Source organism: Symphodus melops (assembly GCF_947650265.1).
Source record: "Symphodus melops genome assembly, chromosome: 7".
In the NCBI taxonomy this organism is placed as follows: Eukaryota; Metazoa; Chordata; class Actinopteri; order Labriformes; family Labridae; genus Symphodus; species Symphodus melops.
In genome coordinates this window covers 13,313,762-13,335,900 of record NC_136697.1, presented here as the reverse complement: position 1 = coordinate 13,335,900, position 22,139 = coordinate 13,313,762, and the positions used below count along the sequence as shown (strand labels likewise).

At 42.0% G+C, this 22,139-nt stretch overlaps 2 protein-coding genes across 6 annotated transcripts in view; both read right to left on the bottom strand.

The window, feature by feature from the left end:
* The window catches only part of pik3r2 (phosphoinositide-3-kinase, regulatory subunit 2 (beta)), a 34,808-nt gene extending 28,638 nt beyond the window's left edge, over positions 1-6,170 (bottom strand). The window contains exon 1 of one of the 2 annotated variants that reach the window (XM_079349457.1): positions 5,696-6,170. The gene's annotated coding sequence lies outside the window, so the exon portion shown is untranslated. Of the gene's footprint in view, positions 1-189; positions 338-5,695 lie in introns of those variants that run through there. The other variant, XM_079349458.1, reaches the window with a different exon arrangement.
* Positions 6,171-6,506: 336 nt separating this feature from the next.
* Positions 6,507-22,139, bottom strand: part of mast3a (microtubule associated serine/threonine kinase 3a) — a 38,510-nt gene continuing 22,877 nt past the window's right edge. For all 4 annotated transcript variants that reach the window (XM_079347547.1, XM_079347548.1, XM_079347546.1 and 1 more), the window contains 22 exons: positions 21,638-21,795; positions 19,494-19,569; positions 19,051-19,260; positions 17,522-17,623; positions 16,897-17,029; positions 15,981-16,066; positions 15,637-15,722; positions 15,126-15,334; positions 14,797-14,935; positions 14,445-14,577; positions 14,198-14,363; positions 13,978-14,079; positions 13,330-13,452; positions 13,088-13,200; positions 12,742-12,920; positions 11,938-12,059; positions 11,653-11,841; positions 11,067-11,290; positions 10,627-10,749; positions 10,302-10,438; positions 9,857-10,041; positions 6,507-9,722 (listed from right to left, as the gene is read on the bottom strand). In XM_079347547.1, the coding sequence (XP_079203673.1) occupies positions 8,815-9,722; positions 9,857-10,041; positions 10,302-10,438; positions 10,627-10,749; positions 11,067-11,290; positions 11,653-11,841; positions 11,938-12,059; positions 12,742-12,920; positions 13,088-13,200; positions 13,330-13,452; positions 13,978-14,079; positions 14,198-14,363; positions 14,445-14,577; positions 14,797-14,935; positions 15,126-15,334; positions 15,637-15,722; positions 15,981-16,066; positions 16,897-17,029; positions 17,522-17,623; positions 19,051-19,260; positions 19,494-19,569; positions 21,638-21,795 (3,903 nt within the window). In that variant the 3' untranslated portion in view covers positions 6,507-8,814. The remainder of the gene's footprint in view (positions 9,723-9,856; positions 10,042-10,301; positions 10,439-10,626; positions 10,750-11,066; positions 11,291-11,652; positions 11,842-11,937; positions 12,060-12,741; positions 12,921-13,087; positions 13,201-13,329; positions 13,453-13,977; positions 14,080-14,197; positions 14,364-14,444; positions 14,578-14,796; positions 14,936-15,125; positions 15,335-15,636; positions 15,723-15,980; positions 16,067-16,896; positions 17,030-17,521; positions 17,624-19,050; positions 19,261-19,493; positions 19,570-21,637; positions 21,796-22,139) is intronic.

Sequence of the window (22,139 nt, the reverse complement as noted above, 5' to 3'; positions counted from 1 at the left end):
AGACCTCGGTTCTGCATCTTTGAATGCCAAAGTGCATGCTTTCGAAACCTTCGTCTACATTATCCCCTCACCCCACACGACATTCGGAAAGCGAATGCGCATTCAAAACGTTGGTGAGTAAGAATTTCTTCTTTATAAATAAAAAAGGAGTTATGGTGATAACAGGAAGCAGCAGAGTGCATCACTCACCCCCACTTTTGGTTCAGAGAGAGAAACCGGACAGGCTCAGCCAGACTCTCGGTCCAACATCCTTCGAGTCGAGAAGCAAGAGGTGCCAGGCTAGCCACGTGGCACTGGCATACCCAACCACAGCCCGCAATCCTCACACCACCATACCCCCCCCCCCCCCCACCACCACCACCACCACCCTAAAACCCCCCTCCCTCCTCTCTCCACCTGCTCTACCCCCACCCCCCTCCAACTCCAAACACACACAGTGTTGCCTCCAACTGACAACTCCCCCCCCCCGATCTTTAACCAGCGAAAAAAGTCCAGTCGTTTTTCCAGTTGCCGCGTTTCGTTTATAGTCGGAGTGCTGCAGCAAAAGAGAGGAAAAAAGTAGAGCAAGTGAAAGAAAAAGCAGTGTGAGGTGAGTCCTCGCATGCTGTAATCCTCTTTCATTATTCAGTTCCGGAGTAGAAAAAGTCACACGAGGTGAGAGAAGAGTCGTCTCTGTCTCAGCCCTGGTCTGATAGTGTTGGAGTAGCTCAGCAGCAGAAACAGCTGTCAGGCTCAGCGTCACTGGATCCATTTCCCCTTCATGAGAAAAAACAAGACTTTTTATTTAGTCAGAGCGACAGAAAGCAGTAAGAAACTCGAGTGAGAGTGAGAGACGGAGCACTTTGCTATCAGCAGAGTCCACACGGCTGAGGGAGACCACAGGAAAATAATTAATGAATAGGCAGCAAGTAACTCACTGTTGCTAGAGAGAGGGAAAGCTAATCCTGCACTCTGATTGGCTGCTGCTCGGGCCATGTGCTCAGCAGTCACCACAGAAGCCAGACAAATCAAGGAAATGTTCTAATATTAGAAAATGTATCTAGGCAGTGATCAAACATCTGACCCAAACAACTCCAGCATCTCACACACACTTGACTTTTTTACATCTCTGCAGGCGGGAGGATGGCTCACTTTTGTCACGAAATCACGATTTAAAGCAAATGAAACTGCAGCAGGATGAGGATGAAGAGCATAACAGGGATAAACTGCAAGCTGCTCCTGATTGGAGGGCATTTCATGAGTCATGTTGGAGATGTGCAATGGGATGAGAGGGGGAGATTTGTGTTTTTATGGTTGACAGGGAGATAAATGTGACGGTGACATGAAGAAAATGAAAGAAAAGAACTCATTCTGGCAGTAAAAAATAAAAAAAACAACAGAAATGATGCTACTGGCACATTTGTGCTCCTTCAGTGAAATAGTGTCTGCTTCACAAATTAAAAAAGTAATCAAAACACATTTGAATATGGATAATTTGTCATCCTTAAATGTGGGGGGAAAGTGAGACCTAGATTCAAGTGTTCCTCTGTTTTCATCAAATGAGTGGTGATGCGTTTAGTCAGCCAGTAGAGCTCTGACCTGTTCATTATACACCAGCATGCATAATGTAAAATGGCAAATAAGCTATTCAGAGCATCACTAACACAGCTGAATGATACAAGAGCTCCTGACACCACAACCAAAACACCTTATATGTTTATGTAGACTTCAAGAGGATGACTTTTAACCGGTTCAGTTGAAAAGAGAAAATAATTTGGTTGGTAACTTGTGACAAAACAAAACATTCTGGTTTTAGACAGTGAAACAAACGATCTGAGGATAATGTTCGATGACATCAGAGACCATTAACGCCGCTCAGATAATAACTGGTGGACACGTTGATCCTAAAGCTGATGTGAGCAGGTGTTATTTGGTGATATGGATCAAATCTTGGGTCACATAAAATGTAATTTAATCATGTGATATTGATATGTTGGCTTATTATTCTATAGTCCATGTGAACAAAACCTACCACATACAATATCCGGGTCCAAAATTAACTTTTTGACTCACCGAGCAAGGCGGCAGGTAGATAAAAAAATTCACTGGCCAAACATGTTTTTTACCGGCCAAAATAACAAATTGTTTTTTTGATGTGTCACATACACATCTGTTACAGAACATTTGAGAAGGCTCTATGTTCTGTTGAATCAATCACAGATTTAAGTCACAGATTCAATACTTTTATTAGATTAGGAAATTGAGTAATGAAAAAATTTGCTGGCCTCTATTTTTTAAACGGGTAGTTTCCAGACGGAAACGGAAAAGTGTACCCGCATTTGGCACTTGGCGGGTGTTAATGTCGGACCCTGCAATACATAGTGAGCTCTGTTTTTTTTTTTTTTTTTTGCTGATTTAGCAAATTAAAAGAATCACACCCCAAACCAGAGATATACGAGTGATTCTACAGTTGTCCAATAATCTACTGCATAAGCATTTGTTTCTTGTTTCTATAAGCCACAGGTGACCCTGTTTGTACAACACATTGAATAATATGTCCATCTGGATTTTGAGGCCAACGTGACACTTACAGGTCATGCCCAACCTTGTACAATGATTTATCATGGACCCAGAAACTAATAATAACAATTGAGGAACAGGTTTAATGAGAACGTCGTCAGTTTTCCATAAGGTTACAATAATCAAAGAACTTACATCTCCGTCATTCCATCTTTATGTGCAATGTGAAGCTGTGAGTTAACAAAGTATGCTAACATTAGCCTGTGGTAAAACTATCAAGTTTTCAAAACGAGCATACCTAGCCGGTGGCCTCAGGAAGCGCACCAATGAGGCGCTCCAGGGCTGCACGCAGCAGATCAATCCATCAACTGATGACCTGGGGATGTGGGAATTTTAGGGAAATGTGGTAAATTGTTTGAGTTGCCACCCTCCGGGCTCTCTTTTGTTTAGCGATAGAAAATAAACAAACGTAAAAAAACACCCCGAGTCTGTGCTCCTTGGAACGTGAATGGTGACAGCCTGCAAACACAACAATGCAGGACAGGCAATTGCAGCTCCAGCAAAGAACTATTTGTCCACCGCTTGCACTTAACTATGGTGCGTTCTAATTTAAGATGTGCTGCTATAGAAGAGCGGGAGCGTCAGAATACAGCAGTTTGTTTTGGTTTAATGCTGGTGCTCATCTGCCACATCTACTGGATGTAAAAGTTCCACATTCTTCCTTCAATGAAAAGATCCAAACGCAAAGACAATGTTGTGTCTTATAGACAGTTTTTAGATTACACTCTCAAGACTTTGAATGCCAACTCAGTTTTCATTTTGGTCCCATCAGAAACACGAGTGTTATGTAAAACGTGAAGGACAGAAGATAAACAGAGTAAAACCAAGTTTAACAATATTGAAACCTTTAGTTCTTATCACATTCCTCTCTGGTCGAATTCTATGTATCAACAAAGCTGCACTTTTCTCTTGTTCTTTAATGTCAGCCACTGTGACAGATAAATGCTGAATATTTATAGATTCAGGTGGACACACAGTTATTGCTTTAAAGTCTGTGTATATGTTGGCCTCTGCTGCCCTGCGGGTGAGGAGCTGACTACAAAGACACCACGCATGCAGCCTGGCCTCAGGCCATCTGTCCACATGGAACTGAAAAATCTACTGCGCCACAAGGAGGACAGGCAAACTAGAAGGCAGCTTGTGACGACTTTTTTTTTTTTTTTTTAATCCTAAAATGGGAGCTCTGGCACTTTATGATTTGAGTTATGTTCACCTGAACTCTATCTGTCCTTAATGAGGCTGAAAAGCTCACTTCACTAAATAGAAACATCTGCTATGAAGATTATGTAGCACTGAGACTGCACTGTTCAGAAAGTCCAGTAGACCACACGGTTCTGCCGTTTAAGACGACTTACTGCATTAAACAGGAGTTAGAAAAAAGCAGCGACTTTAAAGTTTTGTTGGTGTAAAGCAATCTTAAGTGGCTACACTGATAAATAGAAACATTTTTAAGTTCCGCTAAGGAAGAAAAACCCGTTAACTATGAAAAGTTGGCACCATCACAAGCTCTTTTAACTGCGTAGTTAGCAAGTAGGGAGGGCAAGCATAAGCCTCATCCTTTTGTTTCTTTAACCCATTTAAAAATAATCTGTTAGCTATCCAAACAAGTTGCGTATTTCTCCCACACAATCAACCTATTATTGACTTGATCTATTTGTATATGCAGGTAAAACACAGCATTGGCAAGAGTAATCAAGCTCTTATAACAGATGAAAAGAGAATTAGTTTTTCTAGATCAGTGATGAAGGAATAAAACGTACGTTACAGCTTTGTTCAATCAGATATCATTAACGTTTGCATTTGACTGATTTTCAGTCTGTTACTTGACAGTGTTATTTAAAAATATACTTGGTATGGGATCTCAATATTATTACAGGATATGTAGATGTAAAACAGTGGTTACATATCAGTGTTCATATTAGCAATTGATCACACAAGACAAAGGTTTCAAACAACTGCATTACCAAACAGATTATATACTCATATATAGGTCTATTTATATGCTTTTTTTTATCTATCACATGCTCTTCTTGGGAAAGTATCCAAGCTTAAACCCTTCAGGGTGTTAATGGAGCAACACTAAACTGTCCTTAGAGCTTTACTTTATTGCTATTTTGATCAAATACCAACATTCATGTTTAACTATCCTCCAGCTATACGACATATTTGGGGGGAAAAAGCCACAGTTGCGCTGCTGTTTAGTTGCTGTGTGTATTTTAGTCGATTAAGCCTCACTGAGTTGTGACTAGCTTTTGGAAGTTTAAACATTAAACATTTTAAAAGACATTCGTGCATTATATTGATAAGGCAATGTAATAAAGGTTGCATAATGCTTGTTTCAGTAATTAAAAGGGAGGAGGGTGGTGGTGGTGGTGGTGGTGGTGGGGGCTTCCACACAGTTGAGTGGCTTGTTGTATTATGCAAGTTGCACAATGTTCATTAACTCCTTGATTCGTGCCAAATCCTCAAACCAGAGATGAGATGTTACACACACTAACACACACCATGTCAGGCCTTCAGCTATAAGAGGCCTCCTGTGCTCTGCACTCAATGTTAAGGCACTATTATAGTGTAACATACACTACCAATGTGAGAGAGCAGACTGCCCAGTGAGCTGTGTAAAACTCAAGCTGTACATTCTGTTAGCGTATTTTAATCATGAGAAACATTTTATTGAAGTATTTAGCTTAATAAATTAAAACCTTAAACCAAAAGGTTTCAATTCTGCGTGAATTTACAACTTTACTCTTATTTGTAGGCTAATTCAAAAAGCCCTCTTTACCATAATCTCTACGCATATAAAATATAAACAAGACACACAATAACAATATTATTCAACTCTAAAACTTAAAACTATTTCAAATACAGATCAATGTTTCTGTAACGTATCAGGCTCAGCATTACACGTCAACTGGTGACGGACTGTAAAATTACACACAAATACATTTAAGCGCTTTTTGTAAAGCTGAAAAAATGCAATCAACAGGAGCAGAAAGTGAGTACAAACTTTTTAAAGTAGATTAAAAGTCAGCAGTGTGGAGTTGCGTGCCCTCAGCACACTTGCAGACTCCATTTTCCAGTACAGTGTTTGCTGCCGAGCTGTACTGGAAATGTGCAATAAGTTGGAAAAACTCACCCGCGGTCTTGACTCTTCTCACTTTTTGTCTGCGGCGCTTTCACTCTTCAAAGTGAACGACAAATGTCCGTGTGGTGTCTATTCTGAAATACCAAAGCATCTGCACATGCATTAAACTTTAAGCAAACCCTCTTTAGCTCATGAATTGCTTCGGCTTCTTTCTCTCGCTCTTTCTTTCTTTTCCCGTCCATGACTCCCTGCTCTTCTACACAGCCATTTTCCAGATCAGCACGGCGCAGGGAAGGGAGAGTGCGTGGGAACTAATATGAAGAGGGCGGAAAGGGACGAAGCCGAGCGGAAAAGCCCGAGCGATTAGTGAGGGGTCACCGAATGGCCTCGGCTTACAAATGACATTTTAAGGCTGACAATTTTAAGCCTGTACATTTCTCCTCCGTTGAAATTAAACTGTTTTTTGAAAGTCTTTTATTTCCCAAAGATTGGATAGGCCTACCAATCAAGCTCATCTATTTCTTCAAACATTTCTTGCTTTGAGTGGTCACAGTTTTAAACTGCTGGGAAAAAAACAGGAAACAGGAAATCAGACATTTTTAAAGGACAGTTGTATTTTTTTAAAATGTGAATCGTATGGTGTAGTGTGTGTGTGTGTGCATATATACATATATATATATACACATACACACACACACCTTTGCACTGCACATACATCTTATGTTTTCAAGTCAGACTTGACAAGAAAGGAATTTAAACATGTGCACAGGGCACCTGTCATATCTCAGAAGAGAAGTAGGTTATGGTGTTATATTATTGTAATAGAGCACCTTTTTTTCTAATGGACAAATGACAAGCACACTTGTTTTGTTCTTCTGGACTTTTTTGTCCATTTGCAATTTATTCAAGCACTGTTAAGACAATAAAAAACAGACCGACACACAAATCTGCATCAGATACCCACATGGTAAGAGTTTCACAAAGGCCAGCTTGTCATCAGAGGAGCAAAGTCTTTTTTACACACATACATATTAAAACAAGTGACATTTAAGCACCTGTGTGAAGGGGGGGAATGAAGAAATGGTGGTGATGATTTATTTCGAAGAATGATGCCAATATACAGTCTCAATTTGTGTTTGGTGGGGGTATAGCGATCAGATCCTAAGAACAGACAAGGACGTACATTACATCAGAAATGCAGTGATAATGATACACTGACACACAGTTCTTCCACGACATGTTACACCAAACACACTTTTAATTTTAACACCCAAAACCCAGAACCACACATTTCAAGACTACGTTTGTGGGAAAATTCGAACAGCTCCCAATACTTTTCAAATCACAAATGTCAAAAATTAAAGGTAGAAAGAAAAAGGACACAATTATTTTATTTGCAAAAAAAGAAGAAAAGAAACAAGCATTTTTTCCTGATTGCTTGTCTAAACAGTTTCTAATAGGAAACACATTACACCAGTTATAAATGGGAAGAGATATGGAAAACAATTTAAAACATCTGAAACTTAAATGAAATATGTTCACTTCTCCTTTTAAGCTCAAACTATGGACTAAACATCTGATTTAGGAATTCAAGGCCTTAAAAAAAGGGAACAAATAGTGTAAAACATGTTGTAAAATAATAATGGGAATATGATAAAGGGATGTGAAGCACGCACAATGCTTTGAGGCCCAGGCTGCCACATTACAGTGACAGTAAACAATTTACGAGTCCATCTACTCTCACAAGGTCACTTTAAAAAAAAAAAAAAACACCACTCATGGCTGTTGTAAGGTCCACCATTGTTTATACGATATACATCGACAGCATTGGGTATAATTAGTACTAAAACAAGACTTTTCCATATCAAAATGTACAAAAAGAAATCAACTCGACTCATTCCTTCATCCATTCAGGGCCTCTGGTTTTACTCTCCTGCCATTCGCTTTTCTTTCTTCATAATTTAACACAACTATTGAGTCCACTCACAGATTTGCTCTAAAATGTAAACATTCATTCATAACACCCATTAAAAAAAAACAGCCAAGGGAGCCACTTTTGTCGGTTGTATCTGTACACTTTTTTGAAACCCGCGGAGAAGGAGATCGTCCTGAAATATAAAATGTGATCTAACTGTTACACGGCTACGATAACTTGTGCAAATACATCAGCTAAAACACTAGATTAGTCATGAGCTGGACGGAGGCGTAATTCAACAAGGTATTAGAGGACAGAGAGAACAGTGTGGTTTCTGAAGGTAGACACAAAGCTTTTTCTACACACTTGAACACTAAATAGGTAAGGAGTTTATCCAGACACATTTTTTTAAGAAGACAGACGGCAAGTGGAAGTAGAGCCCATGCATGCGTGAAGTTTCTTATGTACAACTACAGTACCTCTTTTTTTATGGTTAAACCATGCTTTGGCACCACAGCTAGGCTCACAAGTGTTGAGATGTTGATATTTTTGTCCTTACAAAATGTTTATACAAGGCCTGTGTTCAGGTCAGGATCGATGAGTCCAAATGCTCAAAACTCACAATCTATAAGATACATTTCTTCTGAGAGCCAGCACATGAGATCATCTGCAATTTTATAGCTCATAATATGTTGCAGGACACAAACACTGTTGCGTTTGTTCGAAAGACCAAATCTGAACACGAAACAACACCCACCTCCACACAGGCATTGAGGTATAAAAAAATATCGATGGAAAAGATCGACTCGTGTTACCTGTCCCCTTTCCGCAGCTATACCTGTAAAACAAACCACACTGTCACTGCTGGGCTTTTGTGTGTGTGTGTGCATTGCCTGCAATAACAGCTGAAGCATCCAAGGCTTATTCAGCGACCCAAAAAACCAAGATGAGCATAAAAAGTCATAAATAAGGTTCTTCATTTAAAACCAAACATATTTACAAAATACATCAGTTACAGGTGCCACAGTGATTTGAGAACCAAAAGAGAAAACAAGCGACCAGGAAGTAAACATCATTTGGAAGTCATTGTTCTGTTGACAGTGTCGCAGAATGCATATATTACTGAGAAACAACGCTGTGAATTTGCCTCCCTGTATTTAAGAACATGCTAGTGATGATTTGGAACTTGGTCGCATTTTTTCTGGACACATGCAAGGCCTTCAAATGTCAGAACAGTGTCAGGTCAAAGACTTCTTCACAAGTCAGTCTCCTTATTGAGACTCTTTGTTGACCTTTTCTCCCTGAAAAAGTCTTTTGTCTTGGCATTCAACTGTGTTGTTGTACCCTGTGCTCCTCTTCCTTCCAGCTTGGCGTTAGACTCGGACTGGGCTGAGTTGAGCCAGGACGCTTTGAAGACCTTCGATTGTGTGACAGGAAGCGGTGGGCTTGGCGTCACTTCTCTCTCCTCCAAATCATCGAAGCTCACTTCCTGCACTGCCTCCTGTTTCTTGAAAGAGTCCCGTCGCTCGGACAGAGCGAGCTTCCTCATCACCACGACCTCATTGGAGTGGTGATTACTGCCGCGGTGTTGTGGTGAGGCGCTAGAGCGGTGGTGCTCGCTGCCTCCGCCAGCAGAATCATGCTGGCCTCTCTGCCCTCCGATATACAGCCCATGACGGCCATGCTCACCGACACACACAAACCCTGTTGTGCTGTCGCCATCCATGTCCTCTAGCCCCTCCCCCTCCGACAGAGGCACCTCCATGGTATGGCGGCGAGTGCTGTAGGCCTTCCTGTCTCCATGGCAACCACCCGTCATTTTGTCTCCCGTCAGCTTCTCTGCCGACTGGACCCTCTTGAGGAGCGGTGACCGTGGCGGTTCTGCACTTCGGGGACGCACAGAGTGCCGAGCAATGGTGGGAGGGGACAAAGTCTTGCCATGGAAACCCTGTAGGGATTTGGTGTGACTTGGGAGGCAGGATGGGGAGCACTGAGGAGAGAGGGGCTGAGGAGGTGGGATGCAGGCAAGTGGAGAAGGAGGGATGCTGCTGGTTGACTTGCAGCGGCCAGCTTTGGTGTAGCGACCCAAAACATGAAGGGAACTGGGGCGGGCCTGTGGAACGGGTGAGTTAGGAGAGCTGGAGCAAGGGGAAGAACTGGAATCTGACGGAAAGAGAACAACAAAAAGCTCAGCATTACCTGACATTTCACCCAATGGATGATGTACAACCAACGAAGAAAAAGAGACAGAAAGGTCCATGTTCAGGATGCAAGTGGTATGTGATAGCTTAACTCACCTCCAGAGTGGTCAGGAGCAGGGGAACGACAGGGCGTAGAGGGCCCCGGGGACAGGCTCTGTGTTGGAGAGCCGGACAGGCTGTCGCTTGATGACTGGTGGAAACCTGAAGAGAAGCTACGACTGCTCTGCATGGGTGGAGGAGGTGTCTGCTTAGAAAGCTTCTTTAAGATGTTACGTCGCCGACTGCACAAGAAAAAAGCGGAGTCAGATATGTGGTATTAAAGATGGTTCTTTGATTTAACCTTTTCCATGCTTATAAGAACATCTCCATTCATGGCAAAAAGCACCGGAGGTGAAAAAAAAAACCCACAACTAGTAAACAAGACACATTCGACAAGATTGAATTTGAATTCATATTTGAGTTTGTGCAGTTTGAGTATCCAATAGGAGCTTCAGGAAGTAATGATGAAGTACTGTTATGACTTCATCCTTCCCTCATGTACCTGTCCTGTCCGTCCTTCCTCTTGCTCTTCTTGCTGCGCCGGGCCATCTTGGACTTGTAGCTCACTTTTCTGGCAGGGCCGACCTTGATAGATGTGTTCTCCAGTGCAGTAGTCTGCAGGGTCACCCTGTTGCCACTCTGTTTGAAACAAAGTGTTTTCACATGTGAAAATAGCAGTCAGACTCTTTAGCCAGAAAGTGATATGTCATCACCTACAACAAGATTGTTTGCACTTAAAAAAAAAAAAAAAACATCATTAGAACTTGCCAATAAATACAATTTGTATTTAAGAAGATATTATTGAAAGATATTTCTCCAAGTTGTACCTTGAGCAAGAGTTGCACCACCTCTGTGTGCACGAGTCCCTGGACCGACTCCCCGTTGACATGAGTGATGAGGTCACCAGCCCTTAATCCTGCCTCGTGCGCTGGACTGCCTTCCTCAACACACTGCGGACACAAAACACATGATACCTCAAATCAAAATCATAGGTCAAGCAGCATCCTAACCGTGACTAACGTTGTTTACCAGTTATTTCAACCAATATTGGCCGACAGAAGCATTTCCTGTTGTTCAATCTTTGCCAAGCTGAGTACTAAACATACTGTCATGTACCCTTATGTTGGTTCATATACCCGTGTTTTGATACAGCATATATCTTAAATTCATGTTTTATAACTTAACTGTACTGTGTAAGAGCTACACTCTACATTTGTGGAATATAATGTTTAACATCAGTAGAAACACATGCAATAAACACACATACCCAGACCATGTGGTGGACAGTGTAGACGTCACTGTCTCCCATGTAGACTCTGATAGCCCGCAGTGCAAAGCCGAACCTTTTCCCAGAGCTGTGGATGACCACAGGAGGCCGGAGGCAGCTGACACTGACAGAGAGGTCCCGGCTCGGGGAAGAGTCTCTTGATGAAGGGTTGGACGACAGGGACAAGGAGGATTTGGGGCTCGTAGGAGGTCCTGCTGAGTCATCTTGATCAGGAGGGGAAAATGAGAAAATGAGTGTTTGATAGGTAGTTTGATTTGTTAGGTAGTGAATTAATTCTACTTGACTCGTACATATTGATACTTGCATAGGGAGTTACTCAACTGTTTATTATTTATTGTAAAGTAATTAAAGTCACAATATGAGAGGTATCATCTTGGCTGTAACATTGGTGTTAATGGGGAAGATAAGACAGCCTCAGGCTGTAGAGGGCACTGTAAACACACAACATGACTGAGCTAATCTTGGTAACATCGAGTCATGCTTATGATGAGTGAAACAAGTCTAAAAAACTGAACATTAATTGCCACAGAGATACAAAACAACATTTTGTTGTGGTAATGTGTACCTGGGGTGATGATGAGGGACAGGCCTGAGACGGACGCAGACTTGGGGACTTTCCCTGCTGGGGATCTGGGTTTCTCTGGTGTCTCCAGCTGGTGAGCGATGCGCCTCGATGCTCCTCTACGGAAGGACGGTCTGGTTCCTGTGCTGTTGCTCCGGAGTCGGATGCGTCGCAGGTTTGACACCATCCCGTCTATGATTACGAGGTATCAGGAGTTTTGTATTGACATTTTATCAAAGCAAAACTAATAGAAAAGAATGTACAAAGGCGTCTTTTTGACAGGCTTACCTTCCTCCTCGGCAGAAATGGCAAAGCGAGGCATGATGTCGAGGCTCTGAGTGCTGTTCATCACCAGTGGGCTGGCACTGCGCTCTGACTGAGAGGAGCTAGACGACGCACGAGGCCGCAGACTGAAAGGAAAAACACAGGAAACATGCAAGAGTTCAGTCAAATCCTAGATAGGATTGAATTGGGCAGTGACCATGTTTACATCGAACATGAGCAAGTACAATTGTAAAAACTGGCAACACTGGATTACAAAAGAATCCACATTTTCCAAAATGAGTTTGAGTTTGCATTGAAGTTATTTAATGTGTAGGCCAATGAGCTCTGGAATATTTTTTAGACCAGAAGATATTTTTGGTTCCATTTATTTTGCAGCAAACACCCAAGCCCCTTTTCATAATTTGCAACTGCTGATTACATCTGCTTAAACCATGTCATAAGAGCCACATCTATTAAGGCCACATGGGGACCAAGGAGTCTTTCCTAGTATGCACTGAATAGAAATCAGGTAACCTGAAACCACCATTCACACCCAAGAGCAACGTGAAAGCCTCCAGCTGACCTGAATGTTTGGTGGAGGGGGAGCAGAGCATACAGAGAAAACCCACCACACATACACAACAAATTCCGAAGATAAATGTTCAGAATGACATTTATACTAAGTGTTATTCATATCAGAACAAGTGTGAAAGAGAATATTACATTCCAGTCTCACATTTTCATTACATTCGTAGTGGACAATGTGTGAATGAGAGGAGAGACTGACACTCTTTCCAAATCACTCTCTCACATTTTACGCTCTCTCACCTCCCCCTGTGTCCATCTGCCCTGTCTACGCCAGCCAAGTGTTTGTGCCCATCTCCAGAGGAGAGGACTCCCCTGCCCTCCCATCTCTCCTCCTTCTCTTCGCTGTGGCTTCGGTCCGAACCACACAGGCTCTGGTTGGATGGCGTGGAGGTGGACAGATGCTCCGTGCTGCTGTAGACCTGAGGTTTGAGGAAAAAAGATTTGGGGTTACATACAGTACATGTTATAATTTATTCAATTGTCTATAAGAGTCCACGGCAAATGTTTTGATGTATTGACAAGCTATTAATGTCGAGATATATTCCATAGCATAATGGAATACAAAACACGTTGCAGTAAAAAGTACCTTGCTGAAGCGGTGAGCCACAGAGGAGAACTGTCGGAGCTCCAGAGACGATTCATCATCGTTTGTTTCATCGTCATCATCTGAATCCAGGTGACAGTATCGCTCAGATCGAGCTGTAGGAAACACAATAACTGTACATTAAATATTGAAAAACTGATGTCACCTGAAAATTATTGAAATGACTTAATCATAAAATGTATAATGTGTAATCTGTCCATGATCCAAGCTGCGCTGCCACGTACTGTCAAAGTAACTTGTGTCGTCCTCGGTCTCTAGTTGAGGGATAAATTCAGCTTTCTGCCTCAGGAGGCCATTCCAGTCTAAACCGAGGAAGAACACGTGCATCTTCACCTCCGTGGTTCCACCTAGGGACAAAAACAAACAGATGAGACTTACTGGTTGAATATCTGTTTATCTAAGGGCAGGTCAGCATCTCCTCAGAGGAGGATTTATGAAAAGATTAGTTCAAGTTTCAGCAGCTGTTCACAACTTTTGTCACCTATTATCTCTCTCTTTCTCCTTAACTGTCGATCAGTGGATGAAAATGTTACCAACCAAGCCGTGCGCTGTGCCTTTTGTTTTCCAGAAGCTGCTTTTATAAGCCGAATTATGAAAACTTTTATTTTAACATAATGTAAAAAAATTTTTTTTTGACAAACTCAAACAAAAAAAATAAGAAAAACATCTCCAACTGTCGGCAGAACTGCAGTAGAGAGCTGCTTTTAAAAAATCTCTACAAACAGGTTATCTTTCTTTTACAAAATGATCTCTGTCAACGCTGCCAAAATACACATGACGAGAAAATGTTGTGCTTCACACAAAAAGTCAGTTGAGGTGCGTTGAAACCTAAAAGGTAACACACTGCTCTGCGGAGGGCTCTTCACACCGACCTGTTCCAAGGCGCTCCAGAGGGCTCTGTCTCAGGAGTCTGGTGATAAGGTCCTGGGCATCAGCTGGCAGAGAGTCCTCCCCTTCAGGCCAGATGATGTCATCTGGACAAAGAAACACATATCCTTGATTCAGCGAAAGGTTGAATTACATTTCCACAGCTATAGTAAAGAACAAGACTTGTGAAAAGAGATTGATAATATACAGTGGTGGGTTTCATACCGTTGACCACTTGGCCAAAGAGCTGCTCTGGTGTGTCTCCAAAGAAAGGCACACAGCCCACTAAGAACTCATAGAGGATGATGCCCATAGCCCACCAGTCTACTGGCTTTCCATAACCCTGCCGCAGGATCACCTCTGGAGCGATGTACTCCGGAGTGCCACACACCTGTAGAGAGGAGAAGCAAAGGTGTAAGACGAAGTCTTAAACATCAAAAAGAAGGAAGAGACAGGAGGAGACGAGACAAACCTGTTTATCAATGAACTCTCTGGTGTCTTTTTCAATGTGTCCTTCATACAAGTTGGTGGTCATGTTCATTAGCCCAATCTTTGACAGCCCAAAGTCTGTCAGCTTAATGTGTCCCATGGAGGTTATTAACAAGCTGCAAAAGAAAGAATTGAGGTCACATCAAATGCTTAGAACATAGATCTCAGTCTCAGTGAGAAAAAAAAATCAAACGGCTTCAAAAGACTCTTCTCCAACTTCAAAAAGAGTGCGAGTCTTTTAAAGATGAGAGACACGGTTTTTAAAGGATGAGGACTTTAAAAGTAAGAAGATGCAGTCTGAGAGCAGAAATGAAAAATGTGAAATAAGGACTCACTTGTCAGGTTTGAGGTCTCTGTGTACGATGCCGTAATTGTGAAGGTATTCTAAAGCCAGGACAGTCTCTGCAAAGTACATGCGAGCCATGTCCACAGGCAGAGGACCGATATTCTTCAACAGATTGGCACAATCCCCTCCTGAAAACACAAACACAGTCGGATTTTCTTCTTTAAATTTGATTAAAAAAATGTTGAGACAATCTGTCTGATACATTTATAGGTGGTGGGTGTAAGGATAAGTTTTGTCTGCCATATTCTGGCAGGAAAAGGTTTATAAAAAGGCACATGACTTCGACGTGCATGCACAGAGTATTTAAAGCAAACCCACCTTCCACATACTCCATGACCATGCAGAGGTGCCGCCGCGTTTCAAAGGAGCAGAACATAGAAACCACAAAAGGGTTTTCGGCAAAGGTCAGGATGTCTCGCTCCACAAAAACCTGCTGGATCTGGTTCCGAAGCATCAGGTTCTGCCGGTTGATCTTCTTCATCGCGAAACGTTGACGGGTCTCCTTGTGCCGCACCAGAAACACAGCCCTACAGGCAGGAGAGGGGAGGGACGAGGGAAAATGAAAGACAAAAGGAGAAGGAAAAGTTCAGGGTAAACAGGAAAAGGAACATTTGAACAAGATTGACAGGAGTAGGAGATAGAAGGAGAGATAAAAAGGAGGAAATATATAGGAAAGCATCAGTTTATACATAAAATATCATCCTGACGAAGTTAACTCAAAAATATTACAAAAAAAATATTCTTGTTCAAGTTTCTTCTCTGCTTTTATTAGGCTCTCTGCGGTGACCGAGTCACTCAAACGCAAACAAAGAAGTCTGTCATTACTCACCCATAGGCGCCGTTGCTAATGAGTTTGATGGTGTCAAAGTCGCTCTCCAGTGGTTTCCTACGAGGAGGGGTGCAGGCAGCTCGGTTCTGAATCACCCAGAGACAGAAAAAATAAACAGGAAGTAAGCTGCTGCATTTAATCTCGGTGGCATCAATGCGCACGCTTTGTGATTGAAGCCTGCGAGTGTTTCACTTCTCTCTATATGATCATTTTATTCCTCTTCACGTCGGTGCATTTTCTTTCTGCCGTTCATTTTATTTTATCCACCACTGTTGGAACTGTAAGAGACTATAACACTACAGTTCATTTTCACTATTCTATCACTGTTTGATTTGAGCTGGTACCTGTATGGATGTGGCCTCTCCAGTGTCGTCAGAGTCTCTGCTGGACGCTCGGTGACTCGGACTCGTCTGCTCCAGTTGGACAACGTCTGTAACAGCAGCAGACACACAGATCATACTCCATTCAGCCCATTCAGTTTTAATTCACACCAATGGGACAAAGAGAGCTAGTTCAACTGTCTGGAATGATACTGACTAATTATACTTAATGAGATCCAGAGCATATTTATGTAGGTTTCATTCTGTACATGATTCATTTCTGTTGTCAGTTCTGTAGCCTGTTTAAAGATTTTGAGTTTTTTTCAGTTGCTCTGCTTTGCTAAATATCGTGTTCACATGTTCATCACAGTAGACCAAAGACGCCATCTTTCTGTAGCAGCGGAGATGAACACAAATAAGATGATAATGTGCACAATCGTAACAGTTCATTTTAAAACAGAAAACCTCCTAATCATGGACAGGACGCGCAGTAAGTGCATGTGGTGACAAGTTGAGTGAACTGAAACAAGGAGTGACTTCACAAAATAAGCACGGTCCTGTTCTTGATTTAAAACCCAGGAATGTTCTTACAGATCTGAATATGTGTTGAGAACGATGACTCCTGCAGAAATGAGGCTTTAAACAGCAGCAGGATTAGTGTCATTAACTTTGTTTCTTCTTCTGCACATAATCTAACCGTCTAACCGGTTTTTATCCTGCTAAATAAGGATGTTTTTGATCCAGTTAAATAAAGAGGACAATAACTCCTTCCCCCATGATACCATTTAGATACAGATGGAACTTACACTCTGACTATTTCTGTGTAAATGTGTCCATGTCACGCGCACACACACGAGAGCGCTCCATTTGAAACAATGTATTCCACACTGCCACAATATAAAAGGAGATAGATTATTTCAATCAAAAAAGAAATCCCTACCTTCCAAAGGATCCCTGGTGAGGCCCAGCTGACTGATGATGTATTTGGGAATATCCGTCTTGATGCCCTGGCCCCCCTTGGCTTGACCCTCTGCAGCCTCCAAACGTTGGTAAAACTCCTCGGGATCAAACTCCTGGAGGGCAGAAAGGTAGGAAGTGTTTTGGTTTGATCGCCCTTTAGATAATAATTTGGTAAGCCTTGGACTTTGGGGGGGTAATCATAGCATTAGGTCCAGAAAGTAACCCAAGTCAGAGTAGCTGCAACATTCTTGAAAGAAAAAGAGATGTATTGTAGAGGATTGTAATGTAAAGAAGTAGTTGGGAAGGAGAACACCTCGATTGTCTCTTTATTACAAATAGAACCAATTGAATAAATAGTGAAATTGTCAATAATCTCAAAATGTTGTCCTTTCCACTAAAGCAAACTCGAGAGTGGCTTATTCCACTTTTCAACATTGGAAAAACCCTTCTTTCACCCTGGTGTAGCACGGCTGAACCTCTCATTACTACACTGTAGAATTCATACACACACACACACATCAGTCATCTTTGACATGCAGGGACACATAATCGTGTTGAGGCTCTGAGCTGTCGCTATGATGTTCACCGTTTGTGAGGAGTCTTACCAAACACTCCAGCAGCCTGGCCGGCCTCGAGATGATGATGAGAATCTTCTTGACCAGTTTGGTGATGATGTCCACCTCCTCGCTCTCTGAACGCTCGTATGCCTGATCAACAACAACAACAAAAAAAGATAATGAAGTTATGAAGGATTAAAATGACCTCCTCCAGCACAGCTCAAACACAGAAGCTGTCAGTACAGACTCGCCTGGCTTGTATTATTTTAGAATTCATTTCTTCTTATTATTCTCCGTCTGTGATTCAATGGATCAGTCTGGCATTTCAACATCTTGCATCAATGCTCATTTCTGTCTGCAGTCCTGTCAGTGTCAGACATACAATATACATCATAGAAAACACTTGCAAACACTTTCATCTTTTATCATTGCCGTGGCCTGATTAAACAGCAGTGTCTGGGTTTTATACATGATGAAAGAGTGATGTCAGACAGAGCTGGTTCCTCACAAGCTCGATGTGAAACGGTTTGTTTGTGTGAAAACCTGTTACCAAATCTTTTTCCCCCCAAACAAAGTCACTGAAAAGCACCACAGAGCCTTCAATTCCTATAGACAAACTAACGAGCACAGGGAGAAAATCAAACATGTCCACATGTGACAGAAGCCACCACTGACTTTTTTCTAACCTTCTTCTAAGCTTGAAAAGGTTTTCCCTGGAATGATGAAGTAATAATCATAGAAATGTGTCTTTAGGCTAATTATAGACCAAATCTCTCCCTGTTGAACCTTAGAATACTAGTAAATTATAATATTTCATACTTTAGGAATCCCCCCCAAGCAGATTTACACTCCGTTTAATGGACATGAACACACACAGGCCAGATTACACACTCATGAACAAACAGGATGACATGCATTAATGGAGAGGTGGGCTGCCCACAGCGAGCGCTCCATGGCTGTTTCTGGGTTTGGTGCCTTGCCTAAGGGCACCGCGGCAGTGCTCAGGAAGTGGAACCTCTCCAGCTGCCAGTCTAATTTTCAGACTTAGTCTAGGCCGGTACTTGTACCGGCGACCCTTCGGTTCCCGACCCCAGTCCCTACAGACGGAGCTCCTGCTGCCCCGGGAACGAGGAGAATCATTTAAGGGAGAACTGTGCCGACAAAAGCCTCATTATTGACTTCATGAGAAATGATTCATCATCTGATTTAGAGAAAATCAGAGGACACAGTCTGTAAGTTGTTGCTTCAAGGATTATGTAATTAATCATTGTATAATCAAACACTTGAGCACTGCTTCATATTTTAAAATGACAGCACATTACTGGCAATGGACTGGAATCAGCATTGAATGAGAACCAATCAAGCAGTTTCATGTCAATGTTTCCAGTGAGGCTGAAGTAAAGCATGCAATGTCCCAGAGGGCAATCTGAGCAACCAGTAACCAGACATCCAATGACAATCCACTTATGAACAAGCAGCTACATACAGCTGAGTAATAACCAGGAAAAAGACAACAAAACTGTGGCTGTGTTTCCAAGAAGCAGATGGAGAAGTATTTCTTTTCAGATGATGCCCACCTCGTGCAGCAGCTTCTCCAGCTTCTCCTGCAGCTCCACAAAGTACCTGGAGGTGACCAGGCCATTTTGGGACTTGTCCAGACAGTCTCTGGCGAGCTCCACCAGCTGGTGCTGAATGAATCCCAGCACGCCATCAGCCAGGGGTAGAGCAGTGTCTGGAGAGCACTCTGAAATGATGTCGAGCAGCTGACCCTCCATCTGGGCTGTAGCCTGGGAAACAACCAAAACGGAAGACTTCATTAAAGCCTGTGAACATTGCATCTTCAGCGCCGTTATACTTTGTCGAAACGGGTGAATTAGTCAAGACCTTGACAGGGGTTTTAAAAATCTCAGGTTCAGGTGTCCACATGTAGAAACGGGTTAATACACTCATCTTTTTTTTAATGATTACCAAAGACAGATAAGAGAGGAAGAGAAGGCCAGAAAAAAACAACTGACTGTACCTTAGGGAAGCGTTCTTTGTAGACGTGATTCATCATGACAATTTCATTGTCAAATATTCCACAGGTCCGTCCAGGGCTGAGGGAGGTTGAAGGTCAATAAGAAAAACAGATTAGAGATGCAACCAAACAGTCACAATCTCATCTTATTGTTGCAGAGTAAATACATGTATGGATGCTACATTTGAATGATCTTGAAACAATGTGCACACACTGTTTTACAAACACTGAGAACCTAAAGCTGCATACAAAAAAATACAAAAAACTTTTGAAATGTTTAACTGATAGTGTTTACTGCCAGCAAGCTCATAAACACAGCATGTCTGGAAAAGGTTACTAATGTGATATAGATCATGTTCTCATGTGCCGTGTCCATAACCCCACCTGCTGTGCACGCTGAGCTTCAGTTACAAGAGGACGCATTTCAAACTGTCTGGACACAATACAAATCAATGTACTGTCATCACCAGTGTCAAAAATACCCTCCGAGGGTGCCCCTTTACATCACATACTACAAATAACAATATCAACACATGACATGCACATGACTATTTCTGGGTCACTACAACAGTTGCCGTTGCACAGCAGTGCTTTGATTTCAGGATAACAGAAACAGTAAACCACTGGGTAGCCATTCTGGGCCGATACAAAAATACTTAACACACCCTCAGCGGCAATCTCTTGACATTTCAGACACGCGTCAGCTCTTTAGATTTAACATACAATTACAAGAAGTAGCATCAGTTAAACATGCAGCACACACAGCAAGATGCAGGTAAAGTTTTACCTCTGACTCAGTATGAAAGAGTTTGAGGGTTTTAGAGGTTCAATGCTTGATAAGAATCTTACAGAAGAAGCTTTTTTTTGCTGAGGGTACATATCTGAGATCGTTGTTGTGCAACTTTTTAACCTCCTTTGTGTATGTAAACCCCCTCCCCCCGGCCCCTAATTATTTTGAATTGCACATAAAAGAGGTAACAGAACAATTAAACTGCTTTGTTGGATCGTTGCTGAGCAGCCATCTTCCAAGATGTTAATTTGGGTGTTTATATTTCTGTGTGCGGATCTGCTGCTGAGCAACTGCTACGCAAGTGGTGGCTGTATAGAAAACACTTCATTTAGTCTCTTATAAAATGGTCTTAAATCCACGTTTGGGCAGGCAGCTGTGTAATAGAAGGAAAAGGAACACAAGATATAGGCGGTCTGTCACTGCTCCTTGTTATGTCTGCTTAAACCTCTTGGATTGGTTGTAGTCTTTATGTGAGCTCCACAGCTGGCCATTACAGATTTTCCACATTGGCGACAAAGAGCATCACATTGGAAGTGCCAAAGAGTGTGTCACATGTAAACACTAACAAACAGGAAACATTCTTAAAGCAGAGCAGAAACTTCACTCCACTGATGAGAAATACGAACGGCAGTCCTTTTACAATGTGGTTATGTGTTACACGAGGAGGACAAAAAGAGCGCCAACTGAGAGCAACAAAGGTTTCTGTATATTGAAACAAACTTTGTTATTCATGGAAAGATTTCTACTTTGTGTGTGTATAGTTGATGTGGAGGTTGATGTTTCATTGAAATGATGCAGGTTTTTGTTAAGGGTCTGTTATTGTCAGAGTTTAAAAAAGCACTCTCTTAATCAAAAGGAAAATGCACAGTTAAGAGTCATGGCTCAGGAGTAAAAGGGAGATTTCAGTGCTCGTCCCGGTGAAATTATTTTCCATTTGTAGCTTCTCTCCTGACCTCATGAAGGGGTTAATCTTAAAGTCAGCCAGGAGAGGCGTGGCTCCTTGTTTTAAGGTAATCTAATGTGCTTATGCATTCTGAGGAGGAGTGCAGTCTTACTGAAGTGTTGTGAAACTAAGACAAGCAGTTTTAAATGACAGGTTTCTAAATGACCTTTCTCCTTGCCACTGCTACTTTAAAGTATTTTTTTTTTCTAATGGTGGATTAACTTTGTGTCTCTGTAAATAAAATTAAAAAGACTAAATTCTCGACCTGCTGTTTTTCTAAAGTGGCTTGAGATGACATTTTGTTATGAACTGGCCTTTTACAAATTCAATTCGAAAAAACTTTATTTGTTTGTATTCAAGATTGATTGATTGAATAAATTGGCACAATCAGTGTAAGACTGAGATCCATGCTACCTGAGACTGCGCGAGCGAAGCCTGACAGGGGGCGGGGCCTGAACTCCTTCTTCGTCCGCCACACTCTCCGTGCTCCGGAAATGTTTGAACAGGAAGTGGAGATCATCTTGAGTGGGCTGGAAGGGCAATTGGTGCAACAACTCCTGGGAAGAAGAGGACTGGGAGGGGGGAAGAAGGGAGGGAGAAAAACAGTGCATGGAAGTTAATTTACTGAAAAATGCTAAATGGCTGATTTTTTTCCTGACTCTATGTGTACACTTGTATCCATGACAGGTTGTGCTTAATCAGCTCAGATGATATAACATCCTGTGTTAAAAGGCCACCACTCTGTCACAATCAAACATTATCCTGTTAATGCTCTCTTAAAGGGCGTTCATGTTTCACTAGAGATCTGAATTAGAAGTCACACTGAGACAGGCTGCAGTAAATTCAGACATCTTAAATCTCCTTCCAGCATGCTGCTCTCTTCAATTAAGAGTTTGCTTTCCTGCTGCAGCACGCC